Consider the following 27,265-nt stretch of genomic DNA (forward strand, 5'->3'; position numbering starts at 1 on the left):
TGTTTGGCGAGTCACCGGCACGGTCAGAGGTGCGCCCCTGTGCTGTCATGACAACTGCGGCCCGCCGGCGGAGGCGGAGGCGGCGGCCGAGCTGCGGGTCACGCCGACGGCACTGGTCTCCGGTGGTCGCGCGCCGCCCGCGCCAGCCTAGTCGAGCGCAGCGTCACGGCGAGTCGGGAGAGGGAGCCGATCCGGCGACGATCGCGCGTGGATCGGTCACATTTTGGTCAACTTTGTTGCATTGTGTGCACTTATTTTAAATGTCTGAGTGGTACTGAGTTGAGCTGAGTGACGTATTCAGCCGAGTGTCTTTGAAACGTGAATAAGGGCCGTGAGATAGCGTTGAAGTGCCAGCCCCAGGAATAATCTCAACTCTTGCGGGTCCGCGAGACTTAGTTTTCGAGAGCGGAAATCTGCCTGGCACAGGGAATGTGAGAGGGGCGAACTGCATAGTGTTCGGTTTGGTCTCGTGCGAGGTACCGGGTCAAAGTGACGATCGAGTGAGGGTGGCTGCAGCCTCGGAAGGTGGCAGCTGAACTTCGGCAGCAACGGTGAGTCGCGACAGGCGTCTGGTGATTCCAGTGTCTGTAATCATGTATTTGTCATGTTTTTGTCACCCTAGTAGTGCTGGTACTTATGCTTTTCCGTCAGGACCTAGCACTCCACCTATGGCAGCAAAGCTCTGCTGCATTGTGCTGCACAGCTATAATGCAGTTCCATGGTTTAACCGTTCAACACACTCACAACGTGAGACAGATTATATCAGACAGAAGCATTATACCGCATTGAGGTAAGTCCAAGGCATAAGTCACGTAAATAACGGCACAATGTCGGCGATAATTTAAAACAATCGTTACTATCAATTCAATACTTCAAAGACTTCTATGTGATAGATATCAGACACAATGAACGCGCAAAGGTAAGCATGCATGGCAGGCACACTTACGGAGGACATACATATCTACATCATTGTTCCGTTTGTTATCATGGCTCGTTTATCGGGCGGCAGTCCTGCGCATTTGCATTCAACAGTCGTGCCTGAGCCCCCAGTCCAGTGCACACATGTCACGGACAGTGCACATCCCAGTGTGCGCGTGAGCGCAGCGACAGCTACTGTCGTGTGCGTCTGCAATTAGCAATGACCGTCGTCTCTACACAGCACCGAATATGGATTATACATATATTGTCTCAGCGAATAGTCCGAGGCATTTATTGTGCGTGACTCAACTTCAGAAGAATTAGATTGTTTGTCGATTAGAAATGTTCTGTCTTCTATAAAGAAAATGTATGGAGTAACTTTGCTGTTGCAGGTTGTGTTTGCAGCTAGGTACAGGTAGGTACTTAGTTATTGTTTGAATGGCTTGGGACTTTTTGCAAAGCCTTATGGCAGGAACGATAATCCATTCAGCTAAACATATTCATCATCGATGCCTGCTTTCATCTATCTACCGTCTGAGGTCAGACAGGGGCTATTAGTTTACCGCTTGTAAAATAACTGTAAATCAAGCTTTTCAACCCCATCCCTCTTCAAATGGGTCACGTGGATTGTGCAGCAGCCTGTTGCCCTGGTCGTATATCCGACAGCGGACCTGCCCCCCGCTCTCTGCATAGTTAATGACGCTGGCCGACTAATGGGCCGTTCCACCAGGCAGGAGCGTTTATGATTACACCCATTTTGCATTTGACAGCCACGGGAATTGATTTTATCGTTAAGTGCCGCCGGGCCCGGAGGAGCAGGTTCCGGCAATGGCTCGTCCTGAGCAGCCGACTTTTGAGCCCGGACTGCCGTCAGTACCTATCGCGCCACGAACTCATGTGAGAAACGCACCTAATGGGGCCGTCACTGGACTGTACCTACGCTGAGTGCCTGCAGCGGTATATTGTCGGCAATGTTAGGACGTTTGTGGAGCAAACTGCACTACACAGAATGGCTGTCGGGATATAGGTCGCTCATTCATGGTTCCAGTCTCCAGAAAATGTATTTGATTCAATGCTGATTAACGACATTAAGCACTATCAATTACGCATGCCTGTAAATTACTCAAACATTTATATTGTTTGGCATAACAAATTATGATTTCATTTCAGAGTCTTTATGCAGATGCCATGGTGGACACTGCACATTGCTTCTGCAGAGACGAAAATATACGGATTGAAATAATTTAGCGAAACACTGTAGGACGCTGAGATCTCTGATACCTAGATGAGATTCAAGATCGTGATTTCTGCATTTAATGCTAACAACGTGCGCTAAAAAGCCTTTTCGGATCGAACGGTTACTATAGCTGATAGCGTTTCATGTCTGCCACGAAGAAATGGCAAGAAAGAATTAATAATGCGATTGTTAATTTAATGCTAACAACATGCGCTAATTTAATGCTGCATTTAATGCTAACAACGTGCGCTAAAAAGCCTTCTGATCGAACGGTTACGAACGGTTACTATAGTCATTTGACACGTCATTTGAGGCCTCTGAACTTCAGTTTGGGTTCTTAGGGCATAGGGGCACCAGCGAAGCGTCTATGCTTGTACACGAGACCGCGCAACATTACCTATGCTATAAACTCCCGCTGTTTGCAGCTAACCTCGATGCTAGGAAACGTTTTGATCGTTTGTGGCATGATGGCGTCCTCTTCCGAGCGAGTGAGCACCTCCCACGCCGGAGCTGGGCGCTTCTGGCCTATTGGTACTCTCACCTGTCAGCCCGAGTACGTTTTGGTGGGAAGCTGTCAGACGCCTTCTGTGTGCGCCGAGGAGTGAGACAGGGTGCGCTTTTATCGCCGTGCCTCACCAATATGTTTTTATACCCGCTCATCCAATAGCTCGATGACTGTCGCTTGGGCACCACGCTGTATGGCCACCACATCCCAGCAGTTGCATATGCTGATGATATTCTGATTATGTCTAGTAGCGCACGCGATCTTCAATCAATGCTTCATATCGTCTCCTCCTTCTCAGTGTTGTGGAGGATAGATTTTGTACATGTGAACCAAAGCTTGACCAAGAGTCACAGCTTTATATTCGGGGCCGAGTTCCTCTCTCGGACGCCTCAGTGGCAGCTATGTGGACAGATCCTGAAGCACCGACAGGAAACCACACACTTGGGTGTTGAGCTGCGCTCCCAGCTACACGGTGCCGATCAGGTGACTGCCCGAATTCAGCGGAGCAGGGGTGCGTTCTTTGGCCTAACGCCGGCCGGCATGTTTAATCAGCACCTCTCCGCTGTTGATAAGGCATTTCTATGGCGGATGATTGTCGCTCCTGTTCTGATTTATGGATGTGAGGTCTGTTTTTTAAGCTCTGGAGATATTGCTCGCCTCGAAGGCTGGCAAGCCTCGGCGGTCAAAAGCGCGCTACGCCTACCGCGCACTGCCCACCACTCCGCACTAATGGCGGCACTTCGCATCCCAAGTGTATGTACAAGCTCTCGTTCGGCGGTCTATTTTTCGCGCTACTCAAAACGCTTTTCGTGGCCAGCACCGCCTCCGTTGTGTGCTGGTGAGTAGCCTGGCCCAGTTGGCGACCAATGCGAGATTCGCGGAAACATCTGCTTCTATTGTGTGCCATCTAATGTCGCTATGTGGGGGAAACTTCATGAGGGTACTGGAGGCTGCCAGCGGTCATATACACGGAGACTGGGTGCACACGCCCAGGCCCGAGTGTGGCCTTGCGGACTCGCTCAGCTGGCTGATGGACAGCAACAGCGCCGAGTCATGGCAGCTAGTAAGGCGGCTTGTAACAATACATCCAAACTGATTCTCCTAGTCCGCCTGATGTAAAAAGCTGCCCGTGCTTTGCAAACGTGACTTTGTTGTGCCGTGCTGTGTTTGTATCTTCATGTGTCACGGTTATGTTATGAAGATATGTTCTCCTTGTTTTGTCCTCAAAGGATGTCAAATAAATATGATGATGATGATGATGATAGCTGATAGCGTCTCATGTCTGCCACGAAGAAATGGCTAGAAAGAATTAATAATGCGATTGTTAATTTAATGCTAACAACGTGCGCTAATTTAATGCTGCATTTAATGCTAACAACGTGCGCTAAAAAGCCTTCGGATCGAACGGTTACCATAGCGTCTCATGTCTGCCACGAAGAAATGGCAAGGAAGAATTAATAATGCGATTGTATGAAAATCAATGTCGTCACACTCATCCACAGTGACCCCTTTTCCGTAGACAAGCTTCAGCCAGTGACCGAAGAGGAACTATCTGGCTGCTTTAAAGTCTAAAAGGAAGCGTGCTAAGTGCTCTGTAATTTATGTAGCCAGTTCTCGGCTCCTCGATGGGAGATTGTTCCGGAGAGGCGTGATAACAGGCAGCGGAGCTATATCACTCACAGGAAGAAAACAGCCGCGCTTTGTTGGCTTGAGGCGATCTTCGTTCATGAGCCGTATAATTAAAATTATCTTTCACACTCATCCATCATCAATTCCTGATAAATGAGGGTGCTTTGTGCTGGCGCTTCAGCAACTTCATTTTGCGGAATAATCTCAGCTCGTGGGCTATGGAAGCTCGTGGTTGATTGTAATGTGTGGCGATAATCAAATGACGCTTTTTGTCAAAATTCTCTCTACTTTTCCGTTTTTTTTTAGATATACCTCGTTCGATATTCAAAGGGCATGGTGTTAGGTGATAAAGATGTACCAAATCGTGAAAATATTTTATGATCGTCGTATTTCGAAAACCTAGAGTCACTAAAGTACTTTCAGACAAATATTGATTGGGAAAATGTTGATCGAGATTGCGAGCGTTCGAACTTTTTTTTCTGATCAGCGACCACCGAGCGCCTCCTTCTGCTCGTTGCTACGTGACCCAGGGACAAAGTTTGGGATGTGCGTCAGTCCGCATAGGGAAATTGTGATCAAGGATTTGGATGGCTGATGCGGGGAAAACAGAGTACAGCTCTATCTGTGAGACCCGGATCTGAATCATCTACTCAGTGTTTCAGGCGCAGCTCTGTGCAGTCGCTAATCCTCCCCCTTACTTCTCCCTTGCAGAGACGTAGCCCTGAAACGCGCCGCCAAGTACCGAGACTTTGCAATGACGCTGGTGGAGGGCGGCGGCCTGTCGCCGAGGCTGCCGTCGGCAGTCCCGACCACACCACAGCCCACGACACCTCAGCACAAGCACAGGAGCTCTCTGCGTGCCACAGCGTCCCGAGCGGCCGCCGCGCGCCGCAACCGGGTGTCCGCCGAGGAGGCCGGCCCGCTGGTAAGAGGGGAGGTGGGGGGAGGAGTGGGAGCGGAGGGGAGAGGTGAGAGTGGCGGGACTGGAGCCGGGATGACGCCGAGTAGAGGGGGGGGGGCGCTGTGGTGGCTGTGCGAAAACAATAAGACTAGGGAGAGTACGGTCTGGAATCTGGATGCATTTTAATCAAAAGTATAGCTTGTTTCAGTGATTCACAAACGTTACCTGGCTAATTACGCAAGCACAAGAGCAGATTAAGCCGAATCCACCCTAATATCAGTTCATCAGGTCTCTTAGTTTTCGACTTTTCAGTTTATTGGGGTTAGGTATGCACTGGTTGGAGCATGCCTTAGTAGATGCTAAGGCCTAAGGTGCAGGGGCGGATCCAGGAAAACTCCAAGGGGAGGGTCATGAATCGAAGTGGTGCCCCTACCTATACCCAAAATTAACCCATTTATGCCCAGGAATATTGACCATCATGAAAATCGATGAAATTAAAATATGTTATGCTCCCACCAGGGCCTTGCATGGAATCGAAAATAATTTTTGCCTGCAGCAAAAGTTTTTCGAGAAAAACGTAAAAAACGTGCGTTGCGAAATCGCAACGAAGGGCACACCGGGCGCCATCAGCGTTGCGAAAACGCAACGACGGGCACATCAGGCGGCCATAAAGTACACTGAACTGCCGTATATGCTAATTTGTTTTCACAAAACATCAATCAACTGTTGAAAACTATTGCTTGAAAATGCGAATCCCACAACCCTCATGCTTTATAACCCGCCTAAGAGCCTCAGTGAGGGAGGATATCTTCAGGATTCGCGAACGGGGAGATGACAACAAACGGTTATTATCAACAACAGTTGTCCATTTAAAGTTGTGGTCGACACGTACCCAGGGTGACGCTTTCTTTTTGGATGCCAGACAGAGCAATTATCCCCACCTATCAGACCCCACACTGAAAACAATTAAACGGAGGTTGGGAGTAAGCCAGTGCCTCACGTATACGCGTATACGCAATGATCGTTAACCACCCTCCTAGGAGTAAAGTTAAATTCCATTGCAGGTTAGTCGTACCCACTCTCAGCAAAAACGAGAAAAAAGTGAACCGATCCGGCTTTCACAGATTACCCGTGCAAGGCGTAGCGCATCATAACAAATCGCCTCCCAGTTTATCATGTTTACACCTAATCCAAAATTTCCATGGCCCCGCTCTCAGCGACCTTCACGTGTAACCTCTTTCTCGAGACAATGCCAGGACAGAATGGTGATTCGACGTCAATCCGTCCTTTCCGTCTTCAGGATAGTTGAATCCTCCTCCACGCCTCAACCCCCTGTTCCGGGCTGGACCGGTAACGTATATCGCAATCGGGCAGCTCACATAGGAGCGCGCCTGTAGCCGGGTGCAGTGAGTGCTTGGGAGGGGGGAAGGGGGTGGGTCATGGGTGGCCTGCCCATTGGCTGTCTCAGTCTCCAGTCTACGATTAACCGTGTCCGGTCAGACAAATGTCTCCCCTAATTCCAATAATCCTGCTATAGCTCTAAAAATGGTCTGATTAGATAAAAAGCCTATCAAAGTAAGAAAACAAGCGTATACTCTACATCAAGCAGCTTATGAATCTATGCGAGTTATGAATCCTAAAAATTGTTATTTTCCCAGGTCCGCCCTCATTACCCCTGCCAAAGGGCTCAGCTACCCCCAGAGGGGGCCTATCCCACTATGTATTTGCCGACCCTCAGTTATCTTTTCTAACGTAAATGTTGGTAGTCAGCAGATTCTATCCAGAGAATGGCGATGCCTATCTGTCGCCTGATACCAGAATACATCCCCGTTATTCATTATTTATGCACAATGTACATAGTAGATCCAATTTCCAAAAGACTTAATTATCTCTCAGCTCCGTTAGCATCGCCGACCGTTTGATGCCTGGGTCCTTTTCCTACCATGCGATTTTCAGATGCATGGGAACACATTGCTTAGTGAACGAACAGCCCGAGGCCGATAATCTGCGAGAGAAAAAGAAAGGAGTGTTTGTGGCTGTTTGAGCCAGCAAATATGAAATGTGTCGCAACATTTTACGTGCGAACGCACCTTGCACTAAACATACCTATACACGTCCCTCATGGCATAGGCGGCGGAGCGGGGGGGGGGGGGGAGGCACCGGGGCACCGTGCCCCCTTGATTTTGCCATTTTAACATTATCCCTATAGGCGTTGCATGGAAATGGAAATGGAAAGAATGGGACCAAAAGTCGGCAGTGCCCCCCCCCCCCTTAATTGAAGATGTTCCGCCGCTACAGCCTCATGGCTACAAAATGAGATAGAGAAAGAAAGAGAGAGAGAGATAGAGAGAGAGACAGAGAGAGAGAGAGAGAGAGAGAGAGAGAGAGAGAGAGAGAGAGAGAGAGAGAGAGAGAGAGAGAGAGAGAGAGAGAGAGGAGAGAGAGAGAGAGAGTTGGGGAACGAGGAGGAGAGGAAGGAAGATGGGGGAGAGAAAGAGAGAACCCACAGCGTATCACGAGTGAAGTCTTTTGTTGATATTCATACTACCGCTACCCTGCCAATGTGCCCATCGTTGCGTTTTCGCAACACCGCTGTCTTTCCGATGTGCCCTTCGTTGCGTTCCCGCAACGCGACCGTAGTCATATTTGAAAATAGTCACAAACCCTTTTTGTAGCATTATTTCTTAACAAAATGCATATCTACGCTATTGTAGGGACTCTGCAGAATATGTTTCCACAATTTGCATTACGATATTATTAAGCACTTAGCCTACTTATCTTGGTTTTCGTGACGTCATCACTCACAAAACCTTCGACTTCCCTCTGGGAGCTCTAGGCAGTAACTTACCGGCCGCACAGACTTGTTACTGCGTAGCATCATGCGCACAACCATGCTACGCACGCTGAAATTTGTCTCATCGGTTACTCTCTTTTACACACTTCTCAAGCTTCGATCACGTCGACGCTTGCTTGCGTTGCGAAAACGCAACGAAGGGCGTAAATGGGTTAAAAACTCAACGGATTTCGTCCACTTAATTTTGGTGGTGCCCCCATTTTCATTTTTTTTTATTTTTAGTCAGTATCTTAACTCTTACCCACAACCACATTTACCAATTGTAAGCAAGTATATATGAATGTGTTATGTGTATATATGTTGTGGACGCTGAGTAGTGAGTACTTACCAGGAACGTTATCAGGTAAGCGAATCGTTGTCAGTCCGACGAACTTGACCCTGGCGTCTAAAGGGTCTGTCCTTGACACTTCAGGCTTGTCAGGGGCACCAAAGTCCTTCCAGGGACACCACAAACCTGTCAGGGGCACCTACGGCCTTGTAGGGGCGCCACAGGCCCGCCAGGAAGCAGAGGCACCACAGGCCTGCCAGGAAGCAGGGGCACCACAGGTCTAGCAAGTATACACGACAGGCCTGTCAGGGGCACAACGGGCCTGTTGGGCCCATGAGCACCCCTAGGGGCAGGGGCACCACAGTCCTTCCAGGGGCACCGCAGGCCTGTGAGGGGCACCAGCGGCCTAGCAGGGGCACCAGTCAACACAGGCCTGCCAGGGGGGCACCACAGACCTGCCAGGGACACCAGAGGCCTGTCAGGAGCACCACCGACCTCGCAGGGGTAACTTGGGCCTGTCAGGGGCACCACGGGCCTGTCGAGAGGCACTTCAGGCTTTTCAGGGGCACCATAGTCTTCTCCGGGCGCAGGGGTAGCAGGGGCACCAGAGGCTTGCCAGGGGCACTACAGGCCTAGCAAGGGCACCACTGTTCTATCAGGGGCACCACGAGCATGTCATAGCCAGGCATCTCAGGCTTGTCAAGGACCAGGGGCACCACAGGTCTGTGAGGGGCACCAGCGACCTATAGCAGGGGCACCAGTCAACACAGGTCTGCCAGGGGCGCCACAGACCTGCCAGGGGCACCACAGACCTGCCAGGGGCACCAGAGGCCTGCCAGGGGCACCACAGGCCTAACAAGGGCACCACGGGCCTGTCAGGGGCACCTCAGGCTTGTCAGGGCCCAGGGACACCACAGTCCTTCCAAGGGCACCGCAAGCCTGTCAGGGGCACCAGAGGCCTGCCAGGGGCACCACAGTCCTTCCAGGGGCATTACAAGCCTGTCAGGGGCACCAGAGGCCTAGCAAGGGCACCACAGGCCTGCCATGGACACCACAGGCCTGCCAGGGGCACCACCGGCCTTGCAGGGGCGCCTCAGGCCTGTCAGGGGCACCACGTGCCTGCCGGGGACACTTCAGGCTTGTCAGGGGCGTTACAGTCCTGTCAGGGCCCAGGGGCACCAGGCCCGTGGTGTCCCTGCTAGGCCTGTGGTGCCCCTGGCGGTCCTGTGGTGCCCCTGTCAGGACTGTGATACCCCTGATAGGCCGGTGGTGCCCCTGGCAGGTCTTTGGGCCCCCGGGCCTCAAGGGGGGGCCATGACCCATGTGACCCCCCCTTGGATCCGCCCCTGCTAAGGTGCATAATCAAAGCGCTCAAAGGAGTAGGCCTAAATGCCTAAACATAATGGCATTTAGGCTGTTTGTTACGGTATCTGCGCCATAAGGCGTAAAACCCAATTTGTTTCACTGATCTGATGGTTTCAAAGTTCAATGTCTGGCCTTTTAATTCTGATATCAAAACCTTTAGCCTGAAAGCTCAATAATTGATCACATTTGCCTGTACAATTTCAATTCATTCATTGCATTATCAGTATTACATCATCAATTTTTCTCAGCAGAAGCATGATGAATCAACTCAAGACCAATCAGTTTCATTGAATAACCTGACTGAAGCCTGACCCGCGCGGGACAAATTGTACCCGGGCGGTATCGTTTCCGTGAACCGGTCACGCTAGCTGAATACCTGGTATTGCGTCATTCTCCTGAGGGCCGGTCGGGGGCGATGGACAGCCGCTGAACGGCGGGCATCCTCTGATGGCGTGCCGGGCACGGGTCGCGTGCCGGCCCACAGACCGGGGTCGATAGTTCATATAGGCCGGGACCGTCTGAGAAGTCCTCTGGTCACCCCTGACGCGGTCAGTGGAGACTGGACCGGATCAGGGCGCTGACGCGTTCGGGGTCGCTGAGGGTCCGATACTGGGGCCCGTAGTGTTTGTGGTGGTACTGGTGGTGCAGTGTCCGGTGTGAGGGAGAGACGATGTGAGATTATAATCAATTTATATATTTAGTCTAAGTAGATCATAAAAACACGCTTGTGATAAACTGTGATTATGACAGTGTTTTCCATACACACAAACTGAGAAAATGTAGTTCCTAATGAAATGAAGCGTTGACAAGCCATTTTGACGAAGAAAGTCGTTTGTATACCGCAGTTTTAGACTAACAGTAACAGCAAGGATGATCCAGCATCCATAGGTAAGTCGCCACTTGTTATTCGACATTTGTCATTTGCTGTTTATAGTTGTGCTCTGCGAGATTATGATGCACGAATAACCAAGTTAAACAGAGCACGAATCCCTCATCAGAATCATCTAGCGAAAATCACTAACAGCTACACAACAAAGAACACAACTTAAGCAACATATTCGTGTCGCGGCTATGCGTATAACACTCATTTATTCCGGCTCATTCGTAAGTGTGTGCGCCTTTTTTAAAGTTTAATTCATGGTTTCGGATAAACCAAATGGTTGAATGCAGGTGCATGTTTTCAGTGAGTGGTTTTCTTACGATCAGGTATGAATGAATTACGGATGGCATAAAACAGTACAAAACGCCAGCTCCACGAGGAGGGTGGTTCAACCACAGGCCTCGGCTCTAATCTTGTCACCGTCGCACATGTCCAGTCGGCGGGCAAATGCTTTCCGAGAAAAGGCCATCCTATAGTCCGAGAAACACTTCCCTATCAAGGTAGACTCGAGCACCAACTTAGCTTGAAAACTTAGCTCGAATCAAGCGATGAGTGTGGGCCATTTATTTGATGGTGTCGTACGATTCACCGGACACCCAACCTGATAAAGCGCATCCAAGAGAGTCGTCATTTGATGACGTCAGTGTGAGTGTGACTCGATCTTAATTGAATTGCTTAACTGTGGTACTAGGTTTAGGGCCATCGAATGGAACTAGTCAATCCTTCGCTTTCACTTAACTGAAAGTCATTGTGGCGACGCGTTTGCGAATTATCGTGCTTTAGCATTCCGATAGATTTGATAGGATGTACATTGTACAACAACATTGATTGAATTGATTGTGTGATATCATTGAAGTTTCCTCTGATAATCTTAATATCCATGGCAAGCAATTACTATTAAAAATCTTTGGTAGGGGATTTACCTAATTGTGACCACACCTGTAACTAGTTGGGTACAAAACGGCCTTAAGCTTGCTGCATTTCACCGATCTGAAGTAATCATTTCTAATGGGTTTTCATAATTTTACAATCCTGCGCCACTGACGTTCATCAGCCACATCCTGTTTACAATAGAACTGAATGGGTACCATACGGCATTCTGCATTATTACGAAAATAGAAGGTGTTCACTAAAAATAGCGTTGCTTAATTAGTTTTAAGATGGTAGTTCGTCTCTGTTGCTGTACAATTACCTACAGGGGCCCATGGTTTAGCTTATTTATGAAACGTTCCGTTCACCAGCTTAACTGTGCAATTTACAATGGTCTGAAACATTTTCGTCGAATCTGTTAATTGAAAAAGGGGTTTACAGTGGGAAGACGTAGCATAGAAACCAAATTATGTTAGCGATATTAGTTGAAAGCAAATAAAGAAAATGAATGAGAACGTCAATTCCGACTGCTGGTATCGGCTAGCTTTTACAGGTCCTAGGAAAATACGCAGGTCCTTGGTCATAACTGGTATCACGGAAAACAATCTGTGACCGGCAACGATTTAAGATGCACCATTCACCATGTCCTGTGTTGTAGGACCAGGAAACATTTGACCATGACCTGTGCAGTGTGCAGTGTTTGTCACCTGAACTCAACCCTAGCCTGTGGACTCTATCTGCCGCAGCAACCCATAAGTTGCGGAATTGCACCTATTGATCTTTACCCACGTCCTGTGGGCTCGAACCTACTATTCTTTAACGCGGAACTGTATAGCTCAGCCCACCTGACCTTCACCACGTTACCCGTGATGTCAGCCCCCTGACCGATGACCCGTGTGTGCCGCCAGGGCCGGGTCGGCTCGTGGACGTCCACCCGCAGTGTGCGCAGCTCGCGGAGCGTGGCCAGCCACCACCCGAGTCTCGCCGAAGACACCGACTCAGAGATCGGCCAGCTCAAGATCGACGACGACACGGAGATGGCTCCGGCCGGCGGCATGGCCAGGGGCGCCAACTCCCTGTTTAGAATCAGAAAGGTCAGTCTCTCAGCGGGCCGTAATGCTGTTTGTCGGGTCATTGCTGTGCCAGAAATTGTCAGCCAGTTGATAGCTGCTTTGGAGAATGAAAAAATAATTTGACAAAGAGGGGGACCTTACTTATTGTATTTAAATAAATTTCCTGTCTGAGGTTAGATGAAGTGGGCAACTACATAAACTTATTACAATATATGTTGCATGTAACTAGCAAACCTTTAGTAAAGAGCCGTTTTAAACCACTCTATTCTCTCTCCCTGCAGCTGATCCAAATGTGTGATTCAAAAGGGACCGTTTCTCATCACCCTGATCTCTCCCCACAGCTGATCCAGTCGTGGACCAAGCGTCGGTCGCAGCAGAGCGAGGATGAGCGGCCGGACTCGTTTCTGGAGAAGTTCACTATGGCCGGCGGGGGCACCAATGACCCGCCGGCCGACGCCGATGGAGCTACTCTCTGTTACGGTCTCACTTCCGGGCACCTGGTCATCAATAAGGCCAAACCGTTCCATTACCGGGTGAGACACCAGACGTTGGCAACTTCCAATTAACGGTCGATTTGTCAGTTTGATTTTTTTTTTGTGGTCAAAATCATGTTACAATGATTCTGAACTAAGGTACACTTAGAGATGACCCTTGCTATTCACATTTTTTAAGGGGTATTGTAAAGCGACTTTGGAGCTCACAAAGTATGTGCAACCACCGAGCTGAAAGAACCCGGTCCACATATGCTGGGATAAACCTTAGAACTTATGGACGCGTCGTGCTCGCAAATGCTACAATAATCCTCAATTTTACACTCAATCGAAGACGTCGGAGCACACAAATCTAGCATTCCACAACGGATTAGTCATCCGTACTTCATCAAATGGCTTAATCGAGTCGCGAATGAGAAGTAAAACCGAATAGACACAAACGATACGTCTTCTGGGCAAACTCCTCTGCGTCGCCGCTGTTGCCTTGGATACCGTGAGGCCAGGACCGTACACAAATCTATCATAAGCGGCATCGATCTCGGCTCAGATCGGCTCTGCAGACGATGTTCGAAATGTTTCCCTCAGTGGCCAGGACAACGGAAGGCAGAAACACGCACTTTAACCCTCGCCCGTAAACGGCGATCTGCCACCTTCGCCCATGCAGGGGGGGGGGTTGGTGCGACCCCCCCCCCCTTGGCGTTTGAAAACGGAGCGTCGTAGAGCTTAGCGGAAAAAACCAACGGATTGCTCTCAACGAGATCTCGCGATTGGTGGTATATTTTTTGGTCCTAGGTCAACATTTGACCTACTTTTGACCGGTCAAAGGTCAAATTTTCGGAAAAATAGACTTTTTTCAACTTTCCGCGGCGATTGCGGCAAAACGGTGGGAGATATCGACTTGAAACCTTCACTATCGTGTTCCTTGATCAATTCTCTATCGTTTGGTATGTATTTCGTTTCCCTAGCTCTAAAAATGGCGCGTTGGGAGCGCCCGAAGTCGGCAAGGTCACAGTCGGCGGCAGAAATTCGAAAAATCAAAATTTAAATTTTTGAAATCTGATTGTATTTTTGGATTTGGGAGGTCCATTTGCTCCCTATAGAAGCTAATATTGCTGCATATTCCCATTGAGGTGACAAGAATTAGCAAAATAGTGGTTCGGGCGCTTTTCAAAAATAGTACCGGACGCTGTTCCTCTTGTGACGTCATAGCTCCGTGACCTGACCTGACCCGGTCAAGTTTCTTATACCATATGATAGCCAATACTTGCCCCAACATGCATGGGAAGTTTCATCACGATCCATCAACCGATGTCCGTACCACCGGCAGGAAACCTCGGGCGTTGGCACTCAGTTTGTGAAAATCCGGCCGGAGGCTGTTCCCTTTGTGACGTCATAACTCCGTGACCTGACATGACCCGGTCAAATTTTTTTTATCAAAAGATGCGCAAGGTTTGCCCCATAAGGTACCCAAAATTTGGCGGCGCTGCGCGCCGCCGTTTTTGCACTATTTCCGAAAAACCTCAGGGGGGGTTGCACCAACCCCCCCTACATGGGCGAGGGTTAAGGAGAGGAGTATTTTGATCAATGATGTATCACGGTTAATGTCTGGGAACCGTTTAAAAAGTACAGATGATAAGCATTTAAGGAGTTATTTCATTACCGATATATCCTGCACCTTCCCTTCCAGGCAGTCACTGGCTTGGCATTTGGTGTGACCATCTGCCTGTGTCGTTCATCTTTATTTCCCCAGTGGCTCGGGGTAGTGACAGTGGCAGTCCTCTACAACGTGCTGGTCATCGTGGGCAGGACCGTCTTCTGGGAGCTGCAGAACCTGGCGCCCCGGGTCTGGTTCACCCTCGACTACATCTGTGATAGCATCTATCTGCTGGATATGGCCATCAAGGCGCACGAAAGTAAGTGACCTGACCGGATTGTCGGCGTGGTAATTATCACCTTTTGCCGAGAGACTGTGGAAACGCACAATGTTATCAAGGAAACACTAAGTAAATAACGTTGAATGTCGGAAGTGTCGTGTAGTTGTTCTTTTTAGATCATTCATCATTCGCCACGCTTCGGGCAGTTAGAGATAGGACAAATTATCATATTCGCAATAAGGATTGTTCTGAAAGGTAAAAATCTCAAGAATGAATGGCGTATGCCGAAAAATGTTGAGACCAATGACTACTTGTGTGTTTCAGGCTATCTGGAGGAGGGTTTGGTAGTGCGGGACGCCCGCAAACTGCGGTTGAATTATGTGCGATCGGTGCACTTTATCCTGGACATTATTTCTGTGCTGCCGACCGACCTGCTGTACCTGTATCTGGGTACCGAGTGCTACTACTACGTACCCTGTCCGTGCATAGTGCGCATCAACCGCGTGCTGCGCTACCCGCGCATGAGCGAGTACTTTGACCGCACCGAGACGCGAACCATCTTCCCCAACGCCTTCCGCATCAGCAAGGTGGTGCTGTACATCCTGGTGCTGATCCACTGGAACGCATGTCTGTACTTTGCGCTGAGTTACGCCATCGGGTTTGGCACCGATCAGTGGGTGTACCGCAACATCACACCTGGTGTGAACGGCACACTGATGCACCAGTATATCTACAGCTTCTACTGGTCAACGCTGACACTGACTACAATCGGCGAGACGCCGCAGCCCGTCGAGGACGTCGAGTATGTGTTCGTGACGCTCGATTTTCTCGCCGGAGTGCTCATTTTCGCCACGATTGTCGGTAACGTCGGCTCGATGATCACAAACATGAACGCGTCCAGAGCAGAGTTCCAGAACCGCATGGACAGCGTCAAACAGTACATGGAGTTCCGCAAAGTCGGCAAGGACCTGGAGCGACGGGTCATCGAGTGGTTTGACTACCTATGGTCCAACAAACAGTCCCTGAACGAGGAGGACATCCTGGCCACGCTGCCGGACAAGCTGAAGGCCGAGATCGCCATCCACGTGCACCTGGACGCGCTGAAGCAGGTGCGACTGTTCCAGGACTGCGAGCCCGGCCTGCTGGTCGAACTGGTGCTGAAGCTGAAGCTGCAGGTCTTCAGTCCGGGCGACTACATCTGTCGCAAAGGCGACGTCGGCAAGGAAATGTACATCATCAAACGAGGGAAGGTGATCGTGGTCTCGGACGACGGAAAGACCGTGTTCGCAACATTGATGGCCGGCAGTGTCTTCGGCGAGGTGAGCATCATGAACATAGCCGGCAACAAGATCGGGAATCGGAGGACGGCCAATGTCAAGAGCGTGGGCTACTCGGACCTCTTCTGTCTCTCCAAGGACGACCTGTGGAACACGCTGAACGACTACCCGGAGGCCTACAAGAGCCTCATAGAGAAAGGTCGGCAGCTGCTCATCAAGGATGGGCTGCTGGACGAGGACGCGCTAAAGGCGGCGGAAGAGCAGCAGCTGACCACGAAACAGCAAGTGGAAAAGCTTGGTAAGTGTTACGCTATTCACAATATATACGCTAATCACGATCAAAACAAGGCTCAATGTGTCTACGAAATTATGCAGTTGGAAATGAAAGTATCGACCCTTACGCATCAGCCTAGAGCAGAGAGTGGGACGTTGTCGAATGCAATGATAAAAAGACTAATGCGAGGCGGCAATTACAAATCGGAGTGAAATTATTCATAAAGTAAAGCATAAAGTAAATTATAATAGAAGTAATTAAGTCGATATTTTAGGCATGGCGGATCGCTTCATCTCATAACTGTAGATATTGAATGCAGCACATATTTTCATCTGTCCCATCGGACACGCTTCATGTATGGCTAGGCAGCGATCCACTCGAGCGGTAATGCCGATCTGTGAATCCGTAATGAAGCCTGCTGATATTCCAGCTCCACATGATGATCTGGGACGATTATTGATGCGAGCAAAAAGCGGCATGACGTGATTATGTTGCGATTCATGCTGACGTGCGCCACCCACAGAGGATATGCTGGATAAGCTGCAGACGCGCTTCGCCCGTCTGCTGGGAGAGTACTCGTCGTCCCAGAAGAAGATGAAGCAGCGGGTGACGTCGCTGGAGAAGAAGCTGCTGGATAAGGAGGGCTCTGACGACATAGCCAGCCGTGTCAACAGGTGAGGCTGATTGATGATTGGGCAGTGGGCACGGTATGGGGAATGACAGGGTATATAGAGCAACGGGTAATGGCTCACCAGTGGGCAAGAAAGCTAACTAGAGTCACTGGTTAACAACTGCTCAACAACGATTGACCACAGAATTGACAAAAAGGGTATCTCAAGTCTCTTTGCCGATCACAAAACAGCACCATTAGCGTTGTTGTTCCCTCTACTTCTTGTGATCTTCCCACGTTTCTGAGCATTGACAATTCATTAGCTCGACCAGCTCATTTTTCAATGCTGGCAGCTAAATGTTGCAACCATTTGGTAAGAGTAATATTGTTATCCCACCTTTGGGACATTTCGGAGGACATGTTATTTAGTTATTTATGTTACATACGGCTGCATTTGTACGTTCAACGTCTCGTTTTGCATTATTACAAATTTAAGAACGACCGAAATATGTAGCTCGTACGACTGCTTTTTTCCTGCCAACTTTCTTTATTCATATCTTGTCCTGATATTGTTCATCATTCATGGCTACGCACGCGACTTGACTACTTGCCAGTTAACTTAAAAATCGTTTTCAGTGATATATTCTAGAGGATTGGCCATTTATTCTTCGACATGTTATGTAAGTCGCATTGCTTGAAGTTTTCATGCACAACACGCATTTCTGAAACCTCTGTATACCTACCTCTGAATTTGGTATCAGACTACAGATTTTCTATGTGGGAACATATACCAAATGCACAGTGTGCTGCTATGCGCATGCAAAAAGAAGTATTCATTGGCCGTTTTCACGACGGAACTTTCGCAGAGGAACTTATTTGATACCTAAAAAGTACCTACCCTTAGAGGCCTTAACATCCCTCAAACTGAAATATTTTATGTTCAAAATAATTTTAGAAGTTTAAATCCGGGCATTTTTTGCCCTAAAATCACTTATTTATTTACAAACACAGCAATTTTTGGTTCTAGTAGCCCACCTTTCGACTATGAGGTATTAAATCAGCGTGGCAACTTGGTCCCTCTTTGCTCCCTCGGGTATCTAATTCCGGAATTCTTAAAAACAAGGAAAGTATATATCGAGTTCTCTTTTATACCTATTCAGTTATGTTTTAATGGTGATTAAAATATGACAATTTTTTAATTACATTTCAGATAAGAAAACACGCAAAACAATGAAACAAAAATAACTACGGCAGATAATTACCTTCAGGTATCTAATTCCGACCAATCAGCACCTCAGTAGGATATGACGTCATACAAGAATGGTGGTGATGGCCGTTTGCAGTCCCGGCCGGTAGGTCACGTGACCGCCGGGCGCCTCGGGTCACGCGGCGGTCGGGAGTCGGACGCGGGGCGTGGTCGCGGGCGGACGCGCGGGGCATCATGCTTTGCTTTGCTTGCTTTGTCAACTTCATATAACTTACTATCGCATTCGTGTGAAAGCCAAACACTGCTCAGTGCCCTTAGAATTTGAGTTTTGGAAAGCTCAAGTCCCTATAGCTCCTCAGGTCGGCAACAGTTGAAGCCTCATCTGAACCCATGTGAAAAAAAACGAGGGTAAGGAACCTTGTGTTGCTTTTTCTTTTACCGTCATAATTATCTCAAACCATCACAATTTTGAGTTGCCACATTGTCTGCTTCACTACATTCGTGTAAAACTTGGGTGAAGGCTGGTGGCTCAGAGAAAGGTGAAGATATTTCTTTAAGTGCCTAATCCGTGAAATTGAAATATCCCGGCTTTACAAATCTACACTTTTATTTTCTCCACGATACATTTTTTAAAATTGTTTAAATTTTATCTACATTTGTTAAAATCGGGGCTTTGGTTTTGTGTAAACTAGATCATAAAGTTTACTATAGTTTTGTGTAACCTGATGGCTGAAGAAAATAGTAATTTTGCTAAAATGATGTGCGGAAATTTTTTGCTTTCCAAATCAAATTACTCATACCTATATTTCATTCAAAATTAGGAGGCATTATTACTGTTTTTTCTTGTAACATAAACTGAGTTTGGGTACGGTGCTCCGGAAACGTTGTGGAACTTTAAGCTAGCTAGAGAAGTTTCCATAAAAATTGTTTAGATAGTTGACATGGCTTGTTGACAACTCTTGCTGTTTCTAAAAAAGTGAAAAAAAAATATTTTCCTGCATTAAGCACACAAGGCATGTTATTCTCATAAGCTATCGAATGTGTGTGTGTGTTTTTTTAAGCTTTTAAGCTGTCGTAGCGTTGTCAGCGTGGCCACGGACCTTTTTGGTATGTTCTGGCGTTACCCTTTTTCCATTGAAAAAACGTACAAAATTGAAGTTTACTTGAACCCAAATAAAACTGGCGCAATGTGTACCGCCACCTTCAGCCTCAAAACGTTCCTTGTTTCAAGCTCTATCAATATCAGTCGGCTAATCGTGCATTTCTTAAAACCTGAGGTGGTACCTGGGGGGTAGAAGCACCCAAAGTCGGCTCTCTTTAACATTGGGTTGGTGGTGAAATTCTATGATTTGGGACTTTGCTGGCTTCCTCGTCTTACATTATATCAGTGGGTACGCCACCTTCAAGCTAAACTGATAGAGCTATCAATTATAAAACTACTGGTGCTTGTTTCGGCATCATTCGACAAATACCCAACTGGTACCTTGGGGGTAGAAAAACTTCCGACTGGAAAATATAGAGGAAGGTCATGGGTTCAAATCTCATCGCCGACGGAGTTTTTGCGTGTTAGGGTATTAATATGACCGAACGCGTTTACCACCGATATCTTAAGAGCCAATGATCCCTACCAAGTCCCGCGAGGTGACATTCGATAGGAATCTCCAAGACCTTTCCAAGGCTACTTGATTTAAAGACACATTCGTCTTCAAAGAAGCAATGGCGCCCATAGTGCTGAAGGTGTCAACAGTGGAAGAAAATCCTCAGAAAATAAGACATTTGCGATGAAAATTGGAAATATTGAAAGACAATATTGTAAAAAATGTTTTTAGGACTCTGTCAATGGTATTTCAACTCGATTGGTACCACTTGATTCGCCATGACGTCTTTTATTTTCATGGCCATCACTACATCCCTCAATTACGGAACGGCTGTGCGTGCGGCCCGGGTGTTCCGTTATTACGGAAGGCGCCCAGCCGGTGGCCGCGCTGACAACGCTACGTAACTTCAGTTACTTCACTTTAGAACATATTGCCCAGAATGCGTCACTGATCATGAGCTGGTATATCATATCATATGTAGCAAATACATAAATGAGAATAGTTTGTCATGATTTTTTGTGCATGCTTCTGGATCATCTGTAATTACATCAAAGGCTCGGCTCAAGAGTGTCCTGCCGACCAGCTTATGCCCAACCCTTTCTGTCCGCAGAACGTCGCCTGCGACTCCCGCACGCCGTTTGCCCCGGCCGTCCGTACTGGTCTTCGCGCTGCGAGCCGCGCTGGAATTCGCCGGGCGGCGTCGTGGAGCTCCCATCGGGACGGCGTGTGATGCCCGCGTCGAGCTTATAAGCCGTGAGCTTCGATTGGCGGCTCACGCGGTCACCAGCTGTATGTACAGCCTCGGCCCCGACGACCCCGCTAATGGCCGAGACCGGCATACCCCCGGCATGGGTCCGCTGTCCGGCGCAGCGCTGGCCGCCCGCATGCTATGCTACTTTTGGCTGTATCGCTGCCCAGCGGGAGCGCACTCCACGCTGCGGAAGAGGTACACGTTGCGACCCGACTGAGGACTGCAACCGGATGGTGACACGTCGGCCTCTGCGCCCTGGCCGGGGCAGGCGTGACCGACGTCACAGTGGAGGAACGCCCAAACAAGACCAGCCCACCGTCGGAGCAGCATGGAAATATCATGTTCTGCCTGGACGTCGGACCCGGCGGCCGCAGTGCACCTGCACACGTGCGGAGAGGGGCGCTGAAGGCTACTCTGGAGCTTCTGCCATTCCGCGGCGCGACTGCTGGCAAAACGGCGGCGATTGAGGCGGTTGGGAACAGCTGCAGCAATGGTGATGGCGGTGATGGCGACATGGCGGTTTGGGACTTCATCTCAGCGCGGCCGCCGCCCAGGCGCCGCTGCGCCCGGCTGCTCAGCCACCTACCGGATGGCGGGGTGGCCCTTACGGCCCTCACGCCCGTTCGGTCTGCGGCCACGTTGTGGGATGGCGGTCGCGGGGTTAGCGGCGTTGGACTTCGTCCTTTATCCAGACTGCACCGTACCATCTGAACGGATGGATCTGCCAAGAAAGATGACATCCAAGGCGGCTATGAGGCGATCACAAAGCTTCACCAAGAGCTTCTCCTTCATGGGGCCGGCCGGCCGTTAAGTCGCAACACCGGCTGCCGAGTGCCAACAGCTGTGTGCGCTGGCGCCGACGCGTTGTGGGCCGCGCTGCTGACGCCCAAGCTGCGATATCAACCATCTATGAATAAGTGGCAGCGGTGGCGGCTTGTCAGTTGTTAACGTGCCTTAACAGACGTTGCGAATAGCCCGCGTTGGAATCGCATGGTTGGGAACACAACGCAAGTAAAAATGGGCTTCCTTGATGAACCTACTTTTTAAGCATTGTAGCCTTTGTAATTTTGGATGTTTTGCTGTAGATATTATTTTCTACATATATACTATATAGGCACTCACGTGCTTTAAATCGCGCAATGCAATTGAACCATGGTAAAGACAATGATAAATGAACTGAGAGCTGACATGCCCCATGCTTTGTGTGTGTATGTGTGTGTGTGTTTTTTTTTTTTTTTTGGCGAGTCGATAAAAGTGGTTTTGGACACTGGATGAGTTTTTAGAGGTGTGGTGAGGGGGGATGTAATTCCACAGACCTTCTGTCAGATTCACTAATGCAGTATAGGTCTGCGCGGTGTTTAGTTATCGGAGCATTCTTTGAAAGTCGTGAATAGGGCCACCGAGTACCTAAAGCCCTGATATTCCCCCACAAAAACTTCTTTTAAATAACCGGGGATAGGTACATGAGCAGAGTAAATGCTATTACGAACGCCTATCACAATGCTGAGCGAATAGGAAAATCCATAGATGGAGAATTGTGCCGCGTTACGGGTGCTCGGGCGCAGCCAATCCACCGTTACCCCAGCGGTGACCTTGACCCGCATCGTCTGTCTCGGCTCCAAAGCCAAACCGGCGTGGAATTGGGAGCGTTCGAGCACTCATGGTCCAGCGCAATTCTCCACCTAAATCCATTCCTGATACACATTTGCTTGCTCATAGTCATGTAACCAGTGGCGGCGCCACGAATTTTCGCCAGTGGGGGCAAGCTTCAGGTGACCCGACTGTTGTCTGATAACCCGATCTGCAAAATCCATGAGCTCCTTGCCCCTAGATGTTGCCAATTATAAATTATCATGGTTTCAGGTTTCATGCATACGTATTGAGCTTAAGTATTAACCCTCCCGGGCCCGGAACGGGGGGGGGGGCGTTTTTCGCCTCCCCTGGCGAATATTTTCGATACCACATGAACGCTTAGGAGTAGACAGTAATCAGTAATCAGTACCTAGTTCTCGTTTTTACCGTAGTGCGAATATATGCGATTCTCTCACACACGATTGATACCAGAATAAGCTCTATTAGGGCGATCCATATATGTACATTTCCAGATAACCCGGATATAGGTACCTACATACCTACCTATCACATTTTGTCATACCTCCCTGAGCTCGGTCTCAGTCTAAGGGTTCCCAAAAGAGGGTGAACTCTTCTCTGGCCGACTTTGACAAGCTGCCTCTCAACCAGGGGGATGTCGTCCCGGTTCTTCCCATGTATTATTCGCCAATCAGCTTAACACTACCGGTGACGTCACTGGAGGAACGCCAATCGGGGCCGGCCGGCCGGGCCCGTAGCAGGCCAAACGCAGACGTTTCAGAAAAGCGTATAAGCCGTATAGATACAGTCGTGGATGTGGATGGAGTTTTGCTGTGATTCGGCTCTCCAAGAGTGTGTCAGGGTACCAGGACCCGGACAAAGGTCATAGTGAACCGGCATCTGATAAAATCCGCTCACCACTTAGCAGCCGACTTCGACCCTTCACCCTCGTAAAACACAAAAGCCTGCCAGTCATCAATCCACCTGCATCTCTGCATCTGCTTACTACCTATATCGACCATTTACTGCAGCCGTTTTGGAGCGGCTCACGGCCAATAACACACCGGGCGTGCGCTAGCCACCGGTGCTAAGCGCTAACCACTGAGTGCGCGTGGCCGACTGCCGCCCCGATGGCGCTGGCCCCCGGCACCGGCGCGGCGCTGCTGACCCATGGAGGGGGCGGGGCTGATAATTAGTTTAGCCGGAATTGGGATAGAAGCCGGTATGGGATTGGGATAGAAGCTCAGCGAGACTAAGGGATTGTGTGGTGCCTTCGGTACGCCCCTCAAAGTCACCCGTGTAGGGCCCTCAGGGCCGCCGGTTATGAAGCCTTTGGAGATACTGGTGTGGGCCCTCACAGGTACCAGTGTGATGCTCTCAGAGGCATTGGTGCGGGGCCCCCAGAGGTGCCGCTGTGGGCCCTCAGAGGCGCTGGTGAGGGTCCTCACAGTTGCCGTTGTGGGCCCTCAGAGACAATGCAGTGTGGGGTTGTCACAGTCGGGTGTGGGACCCTTAGAGCTGCTGGCTCGAACCCTTTACAGGCCGACAGGGGCTCTCAGAGACCGACAAGGGGCTCTCAAGAGGTCTGCGGTGCCTTCAGGAGCCCTGTGGAGTCCTTATAGACCAGCAAGGTACACTCAGACGCCAGTAGGGCCCTCAGAGTCGTCGGTGTGGGGCCTCAAAAGCAGGGCTGCGGAGTCGGAGTCGGAGTCGGTCGGAGTCGACAGTTGTGACCGGAGTCGGAGTCGGAGTCGGAGTCGGAGTCACCGAAAATCTGTCGACTCCGCAGCCCTGCTAGGTCTGCGGAGTCGGAGTCGGGAGTTGGAGTCGGTCGGAGTCGACAATTCTGCCCGGAGTCGGAGTCGGAGCTGGTTTTTGAAAGCCGGAGTCGGAGTCGGAGTCGCCGAAAATCCATCGACTCCGCAGCCCTGCTCAAAAGTCACCGGTGAGTGGCCGTCCGATGCGGCTTCGGCCTTGAGCCCCCAGAGCCGCCGATATATGGCCTTAAGAAGTACTGGTTTCGGGACCTCATTCAGGGGTGCCGGTTGCACTCAGAGGTGGCAGTGTTGGGCCCTCTAGGCACCGGTGTGGGGCATGCACAGCCGCCGGTGAGGGCCCTCGCAGGCACCGTTGTGGGGGCCTTCAACCATTGGTTTAGCTGGTCATCGCAGGCGTGTGTGGAACCCTTAGAGCTGCTGGTCCCTGATAGGCCGGTAAGGGCCCTCAGAGGCCGGCAAGTAGCCCTCAGAGGTCGCCAATAGGCCCTGAGGCCGGCAAGGGACCCTCAAAGGCCGACAAGGGACACTAAAAAGCCGGTGTGGGGCTCTTATGGAGAGAAGTGTGGCTCTTCGGAGCACATAAGGTGTTCTTACGAGCCCTGTGGGGCCCTTCTGAGTCGAAAGATGCCAGCGTGGACCCTCAGCCGCCAATTGGCGTCGCAAGGCCCCTCTGGCCCGAGAGGCCCCCTGATCCGATGGGGGTACGTGCCCCCTGCATCCCCTCCCCCCGGGTGCAGATAGAGAATGCAATCGGCGGTGCGGAACACAACAATGGCAATCGTTCCTCCTCCCGTCGCGAGGTCGCCCATCCGACCCATATCCCATCCCATGATCCCACCCTGGGGCTCGGGTCGGCAATGTACCGGCAAGGAAATCAGCTTTAGGTGAGTAAAAAAGTTATTAAGAGTCATTAGTTGTCGTTTCGTTCGTCGTTCAGTAATCACAACTATACGGTGCCAAATGTACCCGACGTATGTACTTATATACCCTGGTATGTACAGCTTGGAGCCGGGCGCCGCCCGGTCTCCACCAGTGACGTCACGCTAATGCTTAGCGACCGGTCCATTGGAAATCGCGGGATGATTCTACCTCTCTTATACGGCCTTGCTCTCAACCTCCTCGGGGTCAAGCTCGAGGGCAGCCTTCTGGTGAATGAAAATGAGTAGGAAAATGAGTGGGAGTAGGAGATATGCGACAGACGGTCTGAGAACGAACGTTCTGCTGATGCACTTGATACCTACGGGAATCGTCAAAACCAGGCGTACTATTATAACCGCCTATCATGAATATTGCACAGGTCTTCTGTTCCCATTTCAGCATCAGCCAAATTTTGTGGTGGCAAAAACATAGTCTTGCCCCCACGGCCTCCTGCCAGTGGGGGCAGTCTGCCCCCACTGCCCCCACGGTGGCGCCGCCCTTGCATGTAACCCCGGTAAATTCACCCAACTTTCATATTGGTCGCTCCATAGACAGATGGCCACAGAGATCAACTTAAAAGGCCATTGTTGCATTCATTTAGTGGAGATCATTAAAGAGCCGTGACAGGCCAAAAGTCGCGTGACATCATACGTGTAACGACCAATGACGTCGGCCTGCAAAACCCAATGGAAGCGGCTAGCAGCGTGCAATAAAACAGGGCGCTGCTTTCTAAATGTCTGTCGTGCGCCATAAATGAATATATTCTTTGTAGCCTGGCAACTCAGTATCTTTTTTTAACTATTGTACTAGTATTTAATAATTTCATAATTTTATAATTGTGCTTACGCTTTATGTTGATATTAGTGATAAATCCTTAGATAAAGTAAATCGATGTGATATTTAATAGAAAAATAGCAAACTAACGCACCATTCATTCGAAAGCTGGGGAACCTACTAAAAAGAACTACTAAAATTCCTGAGGAACCAAAGGATCAAATGGGGATTAAATAGATGCCTGCTATTCCGTCGTGAAAACGGCCATTACAAATTATACGCAAATGGTGTCCGTGCACTATCCCTATTACCTTATTCATTTGTACGCATTTCTGGGGCAATGCTGGCCAACTGCTCATTGAATATTTGCGAAAGGAAATAACTTGTCTTATTTTGGAGCCAAGTACCGTTTCGGTTAAAAAGAATGAGCTACAGAGTCATCTAAAAGAAAATATCGTACCTATTTTCATGACCATCTTTCTAACGATAGTTTGATATGAATGGAATTGGACACACCAGGCTATACATATTTTCAATAAGGATGCGTTTAAAGTAACATGTTGAAACCACTCAGCATGCATCGTCCGTGTACCGAATTATTTATGTGCTTCACCACATCCACTAACTTCACCGACAATCCGCTTGCATGGCATATCTGACATTACACACCATGCTAAAAGTGCTCTCAATTATTGGCAGCAAATGAATGATGAATGGCATGCAGACTAAAAGGGGAAGGATCACGATTCACGAAAATATCTCAAGATGAGAATTTTTCACATTTCACAATTATCTTGCCCTAATTGCACTCTCGCCGGCATTTGCCCACACATTTGATTCCACACGTCTCCGCCTTGAGATGTGAACACATGACTTGCTTATGGCATTCATTCAGCTGTTACACACTGTCAGTTTGGAGCTATGTTTCTCGGGAGGTTTACGGTTTGGACCGAGTGGTTCCCGGAGCGCTCATGGCTCAAACCAAGCTAGAATCTCTTGACCCGGTCCGATTGCCTGTCGAGTAGCTCATGGCCCAATCGTCCGCTCATGGTGCGATAACTGAGACCCCGGAGATGGAAACGGTGGTCGTTTGAGATCATATCGGCTACTTCATGAACCCTCTCTGCAGTTATCACAAACAACCCATTCTAACTCACTAACCCTCCTGAGTTTGATTGACCTGTGACCTGCAGCCTTTGACCTGTGATCCTCGACTTCTCGGCTCAGTTTGACCACAAGCAGCCCCGTTACCCCTTGTCAGACTTGGTGCTCTTCACCTCCTCTCTCACTTGCTGACCTCTCCTGATCTGCGACAGCTCGACAGTCGGCTTCCGACCGCTCCCCCACACCTCCTGACGCCCTCCCTTGCCTCCCCCAGCTCCAACAGCCGGCTACTGAGTACTGAGCGCTCTCCCTCCCCCACACCCCCTGACGCCCTCCCCGCCGTCCCCCAGCTCCAACAGCCGGCTACTGACGGCCGCCGTCGGTTTGGGAGGCTCCGAGATCGGGTCACGCCGGCCCTCGTTCGCCTCCCAGTACTCCCTGGCGGTACCCTCCCCGGCATTCAGCTCCTCCTCAGAGTCTGACATGTCGCGGCGGCCCGACGACCAGGGCGCCACCTGA

At 49.8% G+C, this 27,265-nt stretch overlaps 1 protein-coding gene across 1 annotated transcript; it reads left to right on the forward strand.

Annotated features, from left to right (window-relative positions):
• Positions 1-905: 905 nt before the first annotated feature.
• On the forward strand, positions 906-27,265 carry LOC122394689 (cyclic nucleotide-gated cation channel alpha-3-like). Its single transcript, XM_043391726.1, has 8 exons — positions 906-919; positions 5,001-5,214; positions 12,336-12,521; positions 12,842-13,033; positions 14,742-14,904; positions 15,190-16,440; positions 16,940-17,090; positions 27,097-27,265. The coding sequence occupies exons 1-8, from the start codon at positions 906-908 to the stop codon at positions 27,263-27,265; spliced, it is 2,340 nt and encodes a 779-aa protein (XP_043247661.1).

The sequence above is a fragment of the Amphibalanus amphitrite genome, unplaced genomic scaffold, assembly GCF_019059575.1.
Source record: "Amphibalanus amphitrite isolate SeventyFive unplaced genomic scaffold, NRLGWU_Aamphi_draft 000026F_arrow, whole genome shotgun sequence".
Lineage (NCBI taxonomy): Eukaryota > Metazoa > Arthropoda > Thecostraca > Balanomorpha > Balanidae > Amphibalanus > Amphibalanus amphitrite.